Source organism: Entelurus aequoreus, linkage group LG09 (assembly GCF_033978785.1).
Source record: "Entelurus aequoreus isolate RoL-2023_Sb linkage group LG09, RoL_Eaeq_v1.1, whole genome shotgun sequence".
Taxonomy (NCBI): Eukaryota; Metazoa; Chordata; class Actinopteri; order Syngnathiformes; family Syngnathidae; genus Entelurus; species Entelurus aequoreus.
The window spans coordinates 43,162,719-43,180,706 of record NC_084739.1 but is presented as its reverse complement, the minus strand read 5'-3'; the positions used below and the strand labels follow the sequence as shown (position 1 = coordinate 43,180,706).

The 17,988-nt window shown below is 38.5% G+C and overlaps 1 protein-coding gene across 1 annotated transcript; it reads right to left on the bottom strand.

Annotated features, from left to right (window-relative positions):
* Positions 1 to 7,677: 7,677 nt before the first annotated feature.
* mxtx1 (mix-type homeobox gene 1) lies at positions 7,678 to 12,029 on the bottom strand. The gene is made up of 3 exons (XM_062057874.1): positions 12,008 to 12,029; positions 11,739 to 11,923; positions 7,678 to 8,418 (listed from the first exon to the last, which is right to left on the bottom strand). The coding sequence occupies exons 1-3, from the start codon at positions 12,027 to 12,029 to the stop codon at positions 7,678 to 7,680; spliced, it is 948 nt and encodes a 315-aa protein (XP_061913858.1).
* Between the last annotated feature and the right edge of the window lie 5,959 nt (positions 12,030 to 17,988).

Genomic DNA, 17,988 nt, shown 5'->3' with positions numbered 1-17,988 from the left:
ATGATTGAATATTGACAATTTTAATAATCCAGTCACAATAAGAGCATTTGTTTATGTTTGCTGTAATACGACTTGAAGATAGTTGCAGAATAGTTATTATTGCGGGGGGAGGGGCTAATTGTGCTGAAAAATAAATAAACATAAATAATAATGTATGTATTTTGTGTTTGTAATGTATTTTCTTAATGATCATAATAATTTTTAATAGGAAAAATTGCTGAATTTGCAAATTTCCTGATGAAGTACAGTAATTTCTCTTTGCTTTAGTGCGCTAAGGGCATTTCCTTTTAGTACACTGGGCCCAGCGGTGCATGCACTTGGTTATAAAAGGTGTACAAACATCGGATTGAGGATGCTGGGAGTCTTTCATCTCTGATTAGTGCACAAGGAAGCTTATCCTGTAAGTGTACTGAAGTCTGAGTGCTAAGGACACATGCCAATAGTATTTGTATTTACAGTGGAACCTCGATTTACTCACACCTGTTTTCCGACATTTCGGTTTATGAACCTTTACATCTCAGCATATGAACATTTTGTTCATTCATTCATTTATTTTGCATTTTAGCTAGTTCGCCTCTGGTTTGTGGCGCCTTCCATTCGGATTTTATCAGCAAAGGGGGCTTTGTTCCACAGCAAGTCTTTAATTGTGATGAGACCAAAAAAGATGCCACAGCGGACCTTTATTACAGCAGAGGAGAAGGCACTACCGGGACACAAGCCTATGAAGGATTGCCCCACACTGCCAGTTGGTGCTAACGCTAGCAGGGACTACATGAAACCACTGCTCATTTGTCAGTCCAAACAATGCCACAAATATTGCCAAACACAAAGTAAAATGATTTTCCTTTTTTTGTTTTTTATTGTCGCAACATGATGGTTAGCGTTTTGGAGAACACAGAAGAGACTGTGTGTTTGTGTGTGCGTGTGTCTGTTTGTGTGTGTGTTTGTGTGTGTGTGTGTGTGTGTGTGTGTGTGTGTGTGTGTGTGTGTGTGTGTGTGTGTGTGTGTGTGTGTGTGTGTGTGTGTGTGTGTGTGCGCGGTCCTTAAATGTTCCCAGGCCAGCCGGGAGACATAGTTCCTGGGTCTTCCCCGTGGCCTCCTACCGGTCGGACGTGCCCTAAACACCTCCCTAGGGAGGCGTTCTGGTGGCATCCTGACCAGATGCCCGAACCACCTCATCTGGCTCCTCTCGATGTGGAGGAGTAGCGGCTTTACTTTGAGCTCCTCCCGGATGACAAAGCTTTTCACCTTATCTCTAAGGGAGAGCCCCGCCACCCGGCTGAGGAAACTCATTTCAGCCGCTTGTACCCGTGATCTTGTCCTTTCAGTCATAACCCAAAGCTCATGACCTAAGGTGAGGATGGGAACGTAGATCGGTAAATTGAGAGCTTTGCCTTCCGGCTCAGCTCCTTCTTCACCACAACGGATCGATACAGCGTCCGCATTACTGAAGATGCCGCACCGATCCGCCAGTCGATCTCACGATCCACTCTTCCCTCACTCGTGAACAAGACTCCGAGGTACTTGAACTCCTCCACAGTACTGTATATATATATATATATATATATATATATATATATATATATATATATATATATATATATATATATATATATATATACAGTACAGGCCAAAAGTTTGGACACACCTTCTCATTCAATGCATTTTCTTTATTTTCTTGACTATTTACATTGTAGATTGTCACTGAAGGCATCAAAACTGATGGCTTGGTGGCTATGGTGGCCACTTTGAAGAAACTAGAATATATAACATGTTTTCAGTTATTTCACTTTTTTTTGTTCAGTACATAACTCCACGTATTCATTCATAGAAAACACATTGAATGAGAAGGTGTGCCCAAACGTTTGGCCTGTACTGTGTATGTGTATATATATAAATATATATATATATATATATATATATATATATATATATATATATATATATATATATATATATATATATATATATATATATATATATATATATATATATATATATATACACACACAGTATATATATATATATATATATATATATATATATATATATATATATATATATATATATATATATATATATATATATATGTATATATATATATATATATATATATATATATATATATATATATATATATACGTATTTATTTATTTATTTATTTATACGTACCACGACACGACACTAATTCATTGAAATGGGTACTATACTGTCTTTAAAAAATACTGGTGCCGTTCTTTCATCCGAATGCCGCTGTGGGGCGGTGACTATATGTGGGGGAAGTGCAATATGGAGGTATTCGGGCTTCAAAACTAACACTAAAGGTGACGCTTTGAACAGGGAGGCACCACGTTGCAAGTGTTGCTTTAAAACACGCCTTGGCAAATGTGGCAATTAGTATTACCACCTTTGCTTCAAACGTAGGTAAACATTTAAATAATGAGCATTCAGATCTGCACAAGGAGTTATAAAGAGTGACGGGTAATGATGTAGTTCTTACACCTGTCCTGCTGTTCGGTGCCCATGCAGACCGTAGTCGAGAAGCACAGGGCAGACGTTCCATCCAGGTCAGATGTTTTCGTCGGGGGTAACACCCTTCACTTTACGCGGCATTGGGTTGGCTAAGCTCCGCTTTCGGGTCAAAATGACAAGGCCGCCGATTCGTGACAATCTGGTTGTTTTATTATTAGCTTTATAGGACACAACTGGACCCATGTTCTCCCGTGACCGTGTGGGTTCCCTCCGGGTACTCCAGCTTCCTCCCACCTCCAAAAACATGCACCTGGGGATAGGTTGATTGGCAACAGTAAATTGGCCCTAGTGTGTGAATGTGAGTGTGAATGTTATTTGTCTATCTGGGGACGGCGTGGCGAAGTTGGTAGAGTGGCCGTGCCAGCAATCGGAGGGTTGCTGGTTACTGGGGTTCAATCCCCGCCTTCTACCATCCTAGTCACGTCCGTTGTGTCCTTGGGCAAGACACGTCACCCTTGCTCCTGATGGGTGCTGGTTAGCGCCTTGCATGGCAGCTCCCGCCATCAGTGTGTGGATGTGTGTGTGAATGGGTGAATGTGGAAATACTGTCAAAGCGCTTTGAGTACCTTGAAGGTAGAAAAGCGCTATACAAGTATAACCCATTTATCATTTATTTATAATCTGTGTTGGCCCTGTGATGAGGGGGCGACTTGTCTAGGGTTTACCCCGCCTACCGCTCGAATTCAGCTGAGATAGGCTCCAGCGACCCCCCGCGACCCCGAAAGGGACAAGCGCTAGAAAACGGATGGATGGATGGACAACTGGACCCGTTCATCACTCTACTGCGCAGTGCACACACTCCTTCTCTCTATCTCTTCACTTGCCCACTCACTGACGTCACTCAGCCAACATGTTTACATTCTCGTAAACACACATACGCTACGCTTATAAGTTAACCAGCTCCCATGTTGTGCACATGTACAAACCCCGTTTCCATATGAGTTGGGAAATTGTGTTAGATGTAAATATAAACGGAATACAATGATTTGCAAATCCTTTTCAACCAATATTCAATTGAATGCACTACAAAGACAAGATATTTTATGTTAAAACTCATAAACTTTATTTTTTTTTGCAAATAATAATTAACTCAGAATTTCATGGCTGCAACACGTGCCAAAGTAGTTGGGAAAGGGCATGTTCACCACTGTGTTACATGGCCTTTCCTTTTAACAACACTCAGTAAAGGTTTGGGAACTGAGGAGACACATTTTTTAAGCTTCTCAGGTGGAATTCTTTCCCATTCTTGCTTGATGTACAGCTTAAGTTGTTCAACAGTCCGGGGGTCTCCGTTGTGGTATTTTAGGCTTCATAATGCGCCACACATTTTCAATGGGAGACAGGTCTGGACTACAGGCAGGCCAGTCTAGTACCCGCACTCTTTTACTATGAAGCCACGTTGATGTAACACCTGGCTTGGCATTGTCTTGCTGAAATAAGCAGGGGCGTCCATGGTAACGTTGCTTGGATGGCAACATATGTTGCTCCAAAACCTGTATGTACCTTTCTGCATTAATGGCGCCTTCACAGATGTGTAAGTTACCCATGTCTTGCGCATTAATACACCCCCATACCATCACACATGCTGGCTTTTCAACTTTGCGCCTATAACAATCCGGATGGTTCTTTTCCTCTTTGGTCCGGAGGACACGACGTCCACAGTTTCCAAAAACAATTTGAAATGTGGACTCGTCAGACCACAGAACACTTTTCCACTTTGTATCAGTCCATCTTAGATGAGCTCAGGCCCAGCGAAGCCGACGGCGTTTCTGGGTGTTGTTGATAAATGGTTTTTGCCTTGCATAGGAGAGTTTTAACTTGCACTTACAGATGTAGCAACCAACTGTAGTTACTGACAGTGGGTTTCTGAAGTCTTCCTGAGCCCATGTGGTGATATCCTTTACACACTGATGTCGCTTGTTGATGCAGTACAGCTTGAGGGATCGAAGGTCAAGGGCTTAGCTGCTTACATGCAGTGATTTCTCCAGATTCTCTGAACCCTTTGATGATATTACAGACCGTAGATGGTGAAATCCCTAAATTCCTTGCAATCGCTGGTTGAGAAAAGTTTTTCTTAAACTGTTCAACAATTTGCTCACACATTTGTTGACAAAGTGGTGACCCTCGCCCATCCTTGTTTGTGAATGACTGAGCATTTCATGTAATCTACTTTTATACCCAATCATGGCACCCACCTGTTCCCAATTTGCCTGTTCACCTGTGGGATGTTCCAAATAAGTGTTTGATGAGCATTCCTCAACTTTATCAGTATTTATTGCCACCTTTCCCAACTTCTTTGTCACGTGTTGCTGGCATCAAATTCTAAAGTTAATGATTATTTGCAAAAACTAATTTTTTTTTTATCAGTTTGAACATCAAATACAGTATGTTGTCTTTGTAGCATATTCAACTGAATATGGGTTGAAAAGGATTTGCAAATCATTGTATTCCGTTTATATTTACATCTAATACAATTTCCCAACTCACATGGAAACGGGGTTTGTAGATACGTAGACGCGCATACAGCTGCTTGGCTTGATGCCAAATATTAGCAGAGTTAAGACCGCCCATCGAGCGTCAACTAATGTGAATTTAAACTACTGATTTTAGTAACAAATTGCTACAATTTGTGTTTTATCTTTGACATGTGTGTTTTACCTGCTACATGTCTTATCTGTGTACATGTATCCATAGTTTTGTTTTTAGTACTTACTAATAATTGTATATTTCTTAAAGCAACCTAGATCATGAAACATTTAATGTAATGTCAATAAAGCTTGTTATTATATTCTAATCTAACCCTTGATTATGGCAGATTATATGTAATATGGAAAATTGTAAAGTGTTCTTTAAGTGCAACAAGAAAAGCCCAATGTGTTAAATGCATTTTAATTTATATTTGTACGTTGTAAAATGTGTATTTGAGTGCAATAGGAAACAAATGTTTATTGTATTGTAGGAGTTTCTATTAAAATAAAGCCAATAATTGCAATTTTTTTGTAGTTCACTTTATTTGGAAAAGTATCGATATATATTATATATGTACATACCATTATTGGTATCGGGACAGCTATATATATATATATATATATATATATATATATATATATATATATATATATATATATATATATATATATATATATATATATAATATGGAATTTTGTCGAGGCTAAAACCAAATATTCATGCTTTTAAGTTATTTTTTATGGGCTACTCTGTTTCACTATACAAATTTTTTGGTTTTTGAACCATGTTCAAGAACCAATTAAGTTTGTAAATTTAGGTTCCACTGTAATTTGTTTTATATTTAGTTTGTAGAAAAATTCACACAAAAACCTGTGTTGTGTATTTAATTGTTGTCATTTTTGGGTTACATTTCAAGTAGTTTAGATGGAAATTTAGAATGATTTATACAAACCATTTTACAAACCAACATAATAAGCAAGTTGATGTATCACCAACAGTAAAATAAATACATTAAATTACTAATGTATACAATTATTTTTTATACATTTCATCAATGTCTTATTTTTCTGTTTTCAAATTCACGAGGATTGTTGCGTTGATATCTGACAACAAATCTGAAATGGCTTTCTGAAAGGTGGTTAGTAAAGCAATGTGGTCCTTTGAACTTTGACTTTAGCTGATATCATTCAAAATCAATAGGGTTCAGTCTTTAGTAAAACAATGGGTAAGAGTTTAAAGGTCCCATTGTCAGAGTCCTATAGGCATGGTCATGGAGTTTTGGACTTTTTTTTAATTTGAGGTGTTTCGTGTCTTCCCAGTGTCCTGTCATTAGTACACCTGTGTCTTGCCCTCATTTTTGTGTCTCCTCCAATCAGAGTTCTTCTTATTGTGTCTTGTCCAGGTGTACCTCGTTGTCTAATAATTTTTGGTATATGTATTTGATCTTTGTATTGTTTATCCTATTTTTCAACAAGACGCAGATTTGCAACAATAAAAACACACTTGAATGTTGGGCATTGGAGAATGAGAGCACCTGTTCAGCACACATCAAACAGTCTGCAGCATTTCCTGTGGGAACTAGAATCTGGCTGAGGACTCACGTTCCTATGTGCATTGTTTTTCTTGGGGAACAGAGCCTACACTGGACACAAACAAAAGGACAACTCCCTTCCTCTCATCTTGTGGATGTAGCCAAGAGGCCAACATGGGAAAAATGAACACATTTCATTGTTGGCTATAAACAATATCAAGTCTGAAGGCTAACATTGTGTAGACTTTGTGCTTCTTTCAAGAAAGATTAAACATGTACACATAAATAAATACAACAATCCTAATTACAGTGAGTTTTTTATTTTTATTTTATATTAATAAAAGTACAACAATAGTCAAAAGTTTGGACACATCTTTTCATTCAGAAACATTAGCAACTGTCTCCAAACTTTTGATTGGTCATATGTAGTGCTCTCTTGCTAACAATTAGCATGCTAACAATTGGCATGCTAGCAAGTTAGCTGTTTTACTTGTCTCTGAATACAAAATATATACATTTCATGAAATAGGAACACTATAGAACTGCCTTGGCACTTTTTGTACTTTTGGTTAGTATTAATGGTATTAGTATTTTGCTAATAACGTTAATAGCTAGCATGTTGGCATCACCTTAATTTTGAAAGAAAATATTTGCCTTTGAAGATAAAGGCCAGATGGTTCACAACACGACAGCAGGCCTATTTAAATATCTGTGGGTATTAATTATTTTTTCGAAGAACTTTTAAGGAACTAAGAATATTTTAGTTAGTTTTCTACTCACTAGCACCTCTATGTGGCCTACTCTCCCGAAAGGCTTAAAATAGAACAGAAAACATTAAACATGTCCAAATACAGTATAGTTGCATAGAGAAAACAGACAATACCGTCATTTTAAATTGATTTATTAGTATAAAAGTGCAGAAAACTATAAATACATGTTATAAATAGAAGCTGGATGTATAAATACATTAAATTGTTATTTATGTCATGAAAGAAAGCATCATGTCTGAGGTTGGATACCCTCTCCCATTTCTAATACCTTTTGTTTTGTTTTTGTGTACACATCTCAGAAGCATTTGAAACAAATCATATTTTTACATTTAATTTGGCATTGTCCTTTTTCAACATCAACTTACAGAGTCCTCATCAGCACAGGGCCATTTTGTCCTGAGCACCACGTCCGTCTAGTCCCTCTCCCCCCAGCCAGTCCTCATCCAGCTCGCCCAGAATCTCCTGCAGTGACAGCTCAGGTAAAGGAGTATGTTGTTGCAGGGGTGCAAATCCAGCCTCCCTGCTGCCTTCCAGAAAACTCCATGAATCCTCCAGCTGTGTGTAGTGCGGCTCCAACGAAGGGCTGTTCTCCAGGCCGGCGTCCCAGTACCCAGAATCCGGTGTGTCTGGGGTGGAAGAGTGACAGCTGGACGAGGGGAAGTATATATGTTGCTCGGCAGCCCCTGGGTACATGAAGGTTGGGGCTTGGTTGGAATTTGGGCCATAGTTCTGCCCCTTCAGGGGAGAGTGGCACCATATCGGGGTCATGGGAGATGATTGGGTGCCTTGATGAGACCAGTAGCCCCTCAGGGGTGGGCTGGTGCGGTTACCTACGGGTGTGCCCTGATGCAGCCCGTATATGGATGCATAGTGTCCATGTTCTTTAATAGTGGGGTAAACTGGAGGACACTGAGCATAAAAACAGGCTTCTTCTGTCTCCTCCTTCACTTGCGCAGGATAGGATGGCGGTGGGCCCAGTGGCACCATGGACCCCGTCTGAAGCCCCCGGGCAACAAGTGGAGCTGAAGCATCCTCAACTGGACTATCAGTCTGCCACAGCGTCTTCTTGGCTCCTTTGCACTTCAGCGTACGAGCTCTGCGGTTCTGGAACCACACCTGGGAAGGAAGGAAGAAAAGATGTAAGATGTGACGGCGGACGAGATAATCAATAATAGGGACCTTTCATATTTGAATCGATATGGAACCAATTCCAGATACGTGGGAAACGATACCAGTACTCAACAGAAACATTTTTCAGTACTTTTGTGTGTGTTAAAATGTGTTAATAGTTGTTTAAAAATAGCATATCTATCTATCTCTCTCTCTCTCTCTATATATATATATATATATATATATATATATATATATATACAAAACCCACAACCAGTGAGATTGGCACGTTGTGTAAATCGTAAATAAAAATACAATACAATAATTTGCTAATCCTTTTCAACCTATATTCAATTGAATACACTGCAAAGACAAGATACTTAACGTTGGAACTGGAAAACTTTGTTTTTTTTTTGCAAATATTAGCTCATTTGGAATTTGATGCCTGCAACATGTTTAAAAAAAACTGACACAATTGGCAAAAAGACTGATAAAGTTGAGGAATGCTCATCAAACACTTATTTGGAACATCCCACAGGTGAACATGCTAATTGGGAACAGGTGGGTGTCATGATTGGGTATAAAAGCAACTTCCATGAAATGCTCAGTCATTCACAAACAAGGATGGGGCGAGGGTCACCACTTTGTCAACAAATGCGTGAGCAAATTGTTTAAGAACAACATTTCTCAACCAGCTTTTGCAAGGAATTTAGGGATTTCACCATCTACGGTCCAAAATATCATTAAAAGGCTCACAGAAGGCCGAAAACCAACATTGAATGCCCGTGACCTTTGATCCCTCAGGCGGTACTGCATCAAAAAGCGACATCAGTGTGTAAAGGATATCACCACATGGGCTCAGGAACACTTCAGAAAACCGCAGTCAGTAACTACAGTTTGTTGCTACATCTGTAAGTGCAAGTTAAAACTATACTATGCAAAGCCAATCCCATTTTATCAACAACACCCATAAATGCTTCACTGGGCTTGAGCTCATCTAAAATGGACTGATGCAAAGTGGAAAAGTGTTCTGTGGTCTGACGAGTCCACATTTAAAATTGTTTTTGGAAACTGTGGACGTCGTGTCCTCCAGACCAAAGAGGAAAAGAACCACCCGGACTGTTCTAGGCGCAAAGTTGAAAAGCCAGCATCTGTGATGGTATGGGGGTGTATAAGTGCCCAAGGCATGGGTAACTTACACATCTGTGAAGGCACCATTAATTCTGAAAGGTACATACAGGTTTTGGAGCAACATATGTTGCCATCCAAGCAACGTCTTTTTCATGGACGCCCCTGCTTATTTCAGCAAGACAATGTCAAGCCATATTCTGCATGTGTTACAACAGCGTGGCTTCGTAAATGGTAAATGGGTCGTACTTGTATAGCGCTTTTCTACCTTTTTTTTAAGGAACTCAATGCGCTTTGACACTATTTTCCACATTCACCCATTCACACACACACATTCACACACTGATGGCAGGAGCTGCCAAGCACGGCGCTAACCAGGCCCATCAGGAGCAAGGGTGAAGTGTCTTGCTCAAGGACACAACGGACGTGACTAGGATGGTAGAAGGTGGGGATTGAACCAGTAACCCTCAGATTGCTGGCACGGCCACTCTCCCAACTTCGCCACGCCGTCCCCCTGTTACCCCGTTCGTAGTAGGGGGGGTGTGGGTTACCCACATATGCGGTCCTCTCCAAGGTTTCTCATAGTCATTCACATTGACGTCCCACTGGGGTGAGTTTTCCTTGCCCGTATGTGGGCTCTGTACCGAGGATGTCGTTGTGGCTTGTACAGCCCTTTGAGACACTTGTGATTTAGGGCTATATAAATAAACATTGATTGATTGATTGATTGATTGATTGATTGAAAATTGTAAAAATATCAAGAGGCATTCTGTCTGAGTCCACTATGAGTGCATGACTGTTTCCCAGCCAAGTGCTTGAGCCGATGCCAGTCTCTAACCGGAAATGACGTCACGCGCAAAAAAAGTTATAGCACCATTGGATTTTACGTGAATTAATACCCAGTAGTACTAATGGACTTTGATCGGTACCTATAAGAGTACCAAATTCGGTACCCATCCCTAAACAAAATACTCTGTTAATCATTTTCTGGAGACCAAGTGGAACTGGAGAGGGGTTCCGATCAAGTGGTCACAGCTGCACTCAAACAAAAATCCTGATAAAAAAAAACGCTTGCGTCATCAAGTGGAGCAAGAGCATGATAGTGGTATCGTTTGAAAATACACACCTTCTACGTAAGAAACATTCTGTGTGGTTGCAAGAAAACACACTTGGAAAGCTTTTTTTCAGGTCACAGTCCGTTTTTACTGGGTGAAACGCACCAGGCTGGCACACAAGACATACTCAACCTGTCAAGTAGGGACAGGCACCGAATTATATAGTTGTATATGTACTGATTGAATTCCATCGCTGCTACCGGGTACTAATTTATGTAAAATCAAACGGTACCATATTTCAATACCATTGTTGCACGTGACGTCACGTCCGGCTGCAGACTCGGCACTAGCTCAAACACTCTGCAAGCAAACAGACCTATTCATAGCGGACTGCCTCTACATATTGCAATTTTCCAAGCCAGCAAAGCAAGCATGCCTGATAGAAAGCGCTCAAAAGTAAGGCTCTACTTTTCAAAATGCACTATCTCGATGCTAATGATTAGCATTAGAGATTTTACATGGCGATTTCAACTCCACCTAGTTTGGTAATGAAAACTACAACTAAGATTTGCGTTACCATCAAAGAGCTGCTGTTTAATAAGTACAATACTTACAGTATAAACACGTTGTTGGACCCAACAAAAGACAAAATACTTTTTCAATTTAAGCACAAAGATTTTTTCAATTTAAGGACAGAGACTACTTCCTGACTACGGCAACACAAATAGGACAAACTAAAATGAATCCATACTTGCAAATGAGACTCAGAAGTGTGAGAAAACAAGATATCACAACTGGACAGCACAGTTTTCATTATCAGGTAATGTTTATTGTTAGATTTTTTTTTTAAAGTAATATCAAACTAATTGACATTTAATAACACATGAACACACACAAAAGTACCAAATATTGGTACCATTGAGTACCGATATTCGCTTTTGTTCTATACAATCCAATCTAGATGTTGTTGTTTTGACATCTTAATGCACATGTACTCATTTGGAACTTGGGCGACACAACCTTCATTATGAGCATTAGAGAGTTTTAAAGAGCAATTACATTTTGAACAATTAATTTCTTATGAATATTTTTCTTGCAGCATACTAAAACATGAATGTCAGATTAAAGCGATGTATTATCTACCTGAATGCGGGACTCTGGAAGGCCTGTGCTCTGAGACAGGCTCTCTCTTAGGCTGATGCCAGGGTAAGGGTCTGTCTCAAAAGTGGCCCTCAGAAGCTCCACGTGTTCTTTGGAGAAACTTGTCCTCTTCCTGCGACTGGCACTGCGAGAGGAGGCGCCGCTGGAAGACGCACTTCTGGCATCATCTGAGAGAACAACAGGTCAAAAATACTAAAAAAAATATTTATTTTATTATTATGATCAATTGCATTACTGATCCTCTAACTAACCAAAGTCCTCTGCAGTGGACATGTTGGCGACTTTTTTAACAAACAAAAACAAATGACCACTGCAGAGGATGTTATTTTTTAGGATATTCGGATCTGGAGGAGAATTTGACTTTTTACTTGCATAACTTGTCCAAGTTATCATTAAACATCAGAAGCATACAATAAGTCATACATTACAAACTTAACACTTAAAAATACCTCAAACAAAACTAGAGCTGTCAAATTATTATTTATTTTAATCAGCCTAATCACATTTTTGAGTCTATATTAATCATGATTAGCCACAGTAAATTACAAAAAAAAAAGACCCTCAAATTTTAACACAAATGGGATATTTTGTCAGAATGTCATACAGGAACATATTTTGCACTACATTTATTTGAACAACTTGCTAACAGTTTTATCTAAAGTACAGCCAGTGTTTATCTGCCAGCAAGCACACCAGTCGGAGTCTCCTCAGTCATCTTTGACTGACAGTATGACAACCTTTCAGGTAACCATCCATGGTTACGGTAAAGGAGCATGTATAGTCAAAATAAACTGATTAATCTGCATTAATTCAATATGATTTGTGATTAATCACATAAGTGAACATATTTTTTGACAGCCCTAAACATGTATCTACTCGTTCTAAATCAGGCAAAGTCACATAAAATGTTGCACTTACCGTTACAAGAGTCCTTCCACATGGCAGCTCTTAAATGAATGAAGACCTGGACTCAAGTAACTGTAATGGACGTCCAGCGTGGTTGTGTGTTCCTTCCCAGTAAGTCTGTTGAGTGACCCTTGCTTGTGTCAAGACACCTTTTATATTGATCACCTGAGGCCTTGGGAAATCAGCAACACAATGTTGGGGTGGGGTTTATTTTTGTCAGCAGAAGAAGTGTGACTTAAACCTCAGTCAGTTATCGCCTCATCTTTATCAAAGTGCTGCCATGGCCATTGGCGAACGTGGCACACGTCAAAGGACGCTCTTTGAGGGATGAACAGCCTCGTCGATACCACTTAACAAAAAAGATGAATGGTGATCAGCTGATGAGGTCGTTGTTGCTTTGTTCAGAAAGAAAAGCAGCAGAACATCAGAAACTCCATAAAAAGGTACACAGTGAGAATTAATAAAAGTAGCAGTGGCATTCATTGTAAACAACTTTGTTTTCTTTATTTTGTTAAATATGCCATTTTTCTAAAGTGACCATTTGCAATAAATACAATTAAAATTAAAATTGTGTTTTGGAGATTATTGCCAGGTATAGCTGAAAAAATAAACTCGTAAATACACTGGCGCTTGCACACTTTTGATCACACTATGGGTCACGTTTATTATGAATTCATTTACTCATAAGGTTGCCAACTTCCTAAAAATTAAAAAAACCTTCCTGGCATTTGTGTTTGTGTGAAAGCACTTTTAGACTGTTTGACTCGAACCAGAATTTATTATATGGAAATGATTTATTCAGTATTTTGTGTGTTTGTGTAAAATTACAGAATTAACAAAATATTGTTTGTAAATAAATATATTTCCTGCTTAAATTAACAGAAGAAAACGTATTTAACAGACCTGTGTCCTGCTAAACTTAAAACGGTATGAATACAGCATTCAAGTGGGGACACTGTATTTATTCTAATTATTAATAATAAGGAATAATTCTAACCAATAAACCAGAGAGATTGACTATAGAACTGGTGAATTGTGCGGTTTTATTCTCTTATTGGTGACAGAAAATAGGTTTTCTGTAATCTTTTATAGAGTGCACCATGTCATTTATTAATTCTATTGATAGTTTTCTAACTATTTTTGATTATCAAAGCAAAAGTGTGTAATTTATAGACTCAAACGGGACTTCATTTGTTTCTAAAAATGGGACAATTTGGTTTTTAAGGGTTCAGTTGGCAGACCTATTCACTCATATAATGTTTATAAAAAAAAAAATTAATAAAGCAGTAATATTATAAATATAGAAATTAATGATTGTGATTTTCATTCAGTCATGTTTTTATGGGCGCTGAAAAAAAATCAATTCACATCTGATTGGGATTATTATTTATTTTTTATTTAATTCATGATTTAAAAAAAAATAAAAAAAATTAAGAATACATTTTTCAAATTAGGTTTTTTAGGCCATCTCCTGCATGTGTACGACATACATCAGCACCCAAGAGAAGCTTTTGTAATCTTTTTCTAAATTATTTATTATAATTTTTTAAATTTTAACCGAGAATCATGTTCATTGGACAATCGATGTTCAATGGAATCGTCACACCAAGAATCGGAATAGAATCGTGACTTTTTGTAAGATTCACATCCCTAATGTTCCTAATTTATGGCTTTGACATTGTTATCAATAAACAGTATACCGTATTTTTCGGAGTATAAATCGCTCCGGAGTATAAGTCGCACCGGCCAAAAAAGCATAATAAAGAAGGAAAAAAACATATATAAGTTGCACTGGAGTATAAATCGCATTTTTGGGGAAAATGTATTTGATAAAACCCAACACCAAGAATAGACATTTGAAAGGCAGTTTAAAATAAATAAAGAATAGTGAACAACAGGCTGAATAAGTGTACGTTATATGACGCATAAATAACCAACTGAGAACGTGTCTGGTATGTTAACGTAACATATTATGGTAAGAGTCATTCAAATAACTATAACATATAGAACATGCTATACGTTTACCAAACAATCTGTCAGTCCTAATTTCTAAATCCGATGAAATCTTATACGTCTAGTCTCTTGTGAATGAGCTAAATAATATTAGTTGATATTTTACGGTAATGTGTTAATAATTTCTCACATAAGTCGCTCCTGAGTATAAATCGCACCCCCGGCCAAACTATGAAAAAACCTGCGACTTATAGTCCGAAAAATACGGTACCTTATTTTGCATAGCAAGACTGCACTCTATGTATTGTGTATTTTCATGTATGCTTCCAAGCTGCTAAATAGGGCTGCTGACAGTCATGTGATTATTGTTTCGCACAAACACACATTAGGGGATTTGCGCACATTAATCAGCAGCAGTAGTGTCAAAGACAACATAGTACATGATCAGCAGCAGGCTACTCCTCTCTTTTCACATGCAAAAACAGCACTATCACAAGAAGAAAGACAAAGGTGGCTAATTATTCTGTGATGAATTGGATGGTTAGCTGGTCGCCGTGCTTTGACATGTCTCGGTCTCGACGGGGTTGTATGCAGATGATGTGACCTTTCACCCCCTTGTGTCTAAACCTGCAGAAGTTAGCTGACAATGTGCCCGAGTGTGATTCGTTGCGAGTGTTTTATTCGTCAGTATGCTCATTCATACGAAAAAGAATAGATTGGAACACATTGCTGAAGGGCGAAGTGCAAACACATTGCAATTAGAACACAGTGCAGCATGAAGAAGCTTTGGAGTCGCTAAACAAACTAAGACCATCTTTAATCTTTATCTAAACAACTATCACAATCAATATCTCGGCGTGGAGACGGCTCTTCAAAGTCCCACCAACTCCAAATCCTATCACAGATCATAAGCGGCATTCTGCTGACTCGGGACTGTTATTGTATGATGCATCCTTCATTGCACCACCTTGTTTGTCTTTTGCATGATCGGGAAGGAGTCTTATCAATCGACTGTTGCAGAAGATGAAATACTGCCTTCCGGTTTACATACAGTGATCAAGTGATCAAACATAACTTGACACTGCAGTTCCACCCTCAGACTATTTCGCTAATGCTAAAAGTATAATTTTAACTATTTTTTAATGCACATTACTCTTACAAAATGTGATTTTACATTGGACAGTTCTACACTGAGATAAAGTAATCTCTGACGAGAGGAATGGGGCAAGTAATATCACATACAATTTAAAAATAAGCATGTTACACAAATTCTGTATTTTTTCACTCTTAATTGCTGTAACATATTTTATGGGCCAGTAATGTCACATTTATGTATACCATGTCCCAAAATAATAATTCAATATTACACTGATTCAATATTTTTTTCTCAGTTTTTTGTTAAAACATGTAAATATATTAATGTATTAATTGTAACATTATGTTCACTCACAATTAGGAATGTCCCCATACAACTTTTTCACTTTCGATACGATACCAATATTGCCGCCTTGAGTATTAGCCTATACTGATATTTATCTATTACGATATCAGCAGGAATCATACAAACTTTTATTAGTGTGGAACGTGGAATGTTACAAAAGGCTTTGAGCGAGTGAAATTAGTCAAACTTAGAACAATGGTGGGAATGAAAAACACTAACTTATTTCTTATTAACCGCCTGGAATGTACATATGCTGTCTTTTATTTTTTATGCATGTATTTATTTGACAGGGACAGTACAATGAAACATTGCTACCCATAGGTAACCGATGTCAAAGTACATAAGACTTCTAGCCACAGGCTAATTTGCAACCCCTGTCCCTGGTTAGGCTTTTTTAAAAAGTTGAGAATAGTGTAAAACACATACAAAAGGATAAAGACGAGTACAAAAATAAAAACACATTGAAAATAATTGGCCCCATTTGTCCACACTACATCCAGTTCTACTGCTCACACTTCTGATTTTCCTAAAGCCACTTTTTCAGTTTTGTGGAGAAAAGTTTAATGTCCGACTGTGACTTTAACTCCAGTGGCAAATCTTTAAGTTAAACTAGAGTGGTAAATGATTAATGTGGTACCTGAGTGTAATAACAATTCATTAAGTTAAGCTCATGACATTTGTTACTGGATAGATGTTGTATGTGTGAGTAATATGTGACTATACTGTAGATGTTCGATACTTGTTTATATTGACAAATGTCGTGTTTTAAACTGCAATATTGTTCAATGAAGGACACTTATTTCAAATGTCTAGCTTGTTTGCTATTGTGTGCTTAGCTGTTGTGTAGCTGTTAGCTTCTAGTAGATAATAGCCTACCATGTTTACCTTTTGAAAATTACTTCCCTAAAATACGAGAAAAGACCAACCTTGTGTGTTTATTGGAGGACATTTAGATGTTAACTGGCTGACCCGCGCCCTGCGATGAGGTGGCGACTTGTCCAGGGTGTACCCCGCCTTCCGCCCGATTGTAGCTGAGATAGGCTCCAGCGCCCCCCGCGACCCCGAAGGGAATAAGCGGTAGAAAATGGATGGATGGATGGATGGATGGCTGACAAGTAAACACGCTGAAGGACTGCTTGTATCGAAGCTTATATCAGAGATTTTAGATGCAAGCCGATACAATCTCACTTCAATCGATATCAATATCTGAGCAATACACCCTTACCCAACTTAAAGGCCTACTGAAACCCACTACTACCGACCACGCAGTCTGATAGTTTATATATCAATGATGAAATCTTAACATTATAACACATGCCAATACAGCCGGGTTAACTTATAAAGTGACATTTTAAATTTGCCGCTAAACTTCCGGTTCGAAACGCCTCTGAGGATGACGTATGCGCGTGACGTAGACCGGGGAACACGGGTATGCCTTCCACATTGAAGCCAATACGAAAAAGCTCTGTTTTCATTTTATAATTCCACAGTATTCTGGACATCTGTGTTCGTGAATCTGTTTCAATCATGTTCATTGCATTATGGAGAAGGAAGCTGAGCAAGCAAAGAAGAAAGTTGTCGGTGCGAAATGGACGTATTTTTCGAACGTAGTCAGCCACAACAGTACACAGCCGGCGCTTCTTTGTTTACATTCCCGAAAGATGCAGTCAAGATGGAAGAACTCGGATAACAGAGACTCTAACCAGGAGGACGTTTGACTTCGATACACAGACGCCTGTAGAGAACTGGGACAACACAGACTCTTACCAGGATTACTTTGATTTGGATGACAAAGACGCAGACGTGCTACTGTGAGTATGCAGCTTTGGCTTCTAAAATTTGATCGCTTGACCGTATGTGCGCAACTTTTTTTTGCGTATGTACGTAACTTTTTTAAAATATATAAGCTTTATGAACCTTGGGTTAGGTGAA

Bases quoted from the DNA above. Each gene is read 5' to 3' on its own strand.
- mxtx1 (XM_062057874.1), bottom strand. From the start codon at position 12,029: ATGTCCACTGCAGAGGACTTTG. The intron at 11,924-12,007 runs GTTAGTTAGAGG...TTGTTCTCTCAG, and splicing joins GTCCACTGCAGAGGACTTTG to ATGATGCCAGAAGTGCGTCT. The intron at 8,419-11,738 runs GTAGATAATACA...CTTCCTTCCCAG, and splicing joins TTCCAGAGTCCCGCATTCAG to GTGTGGTTCCAGAACCGCAG.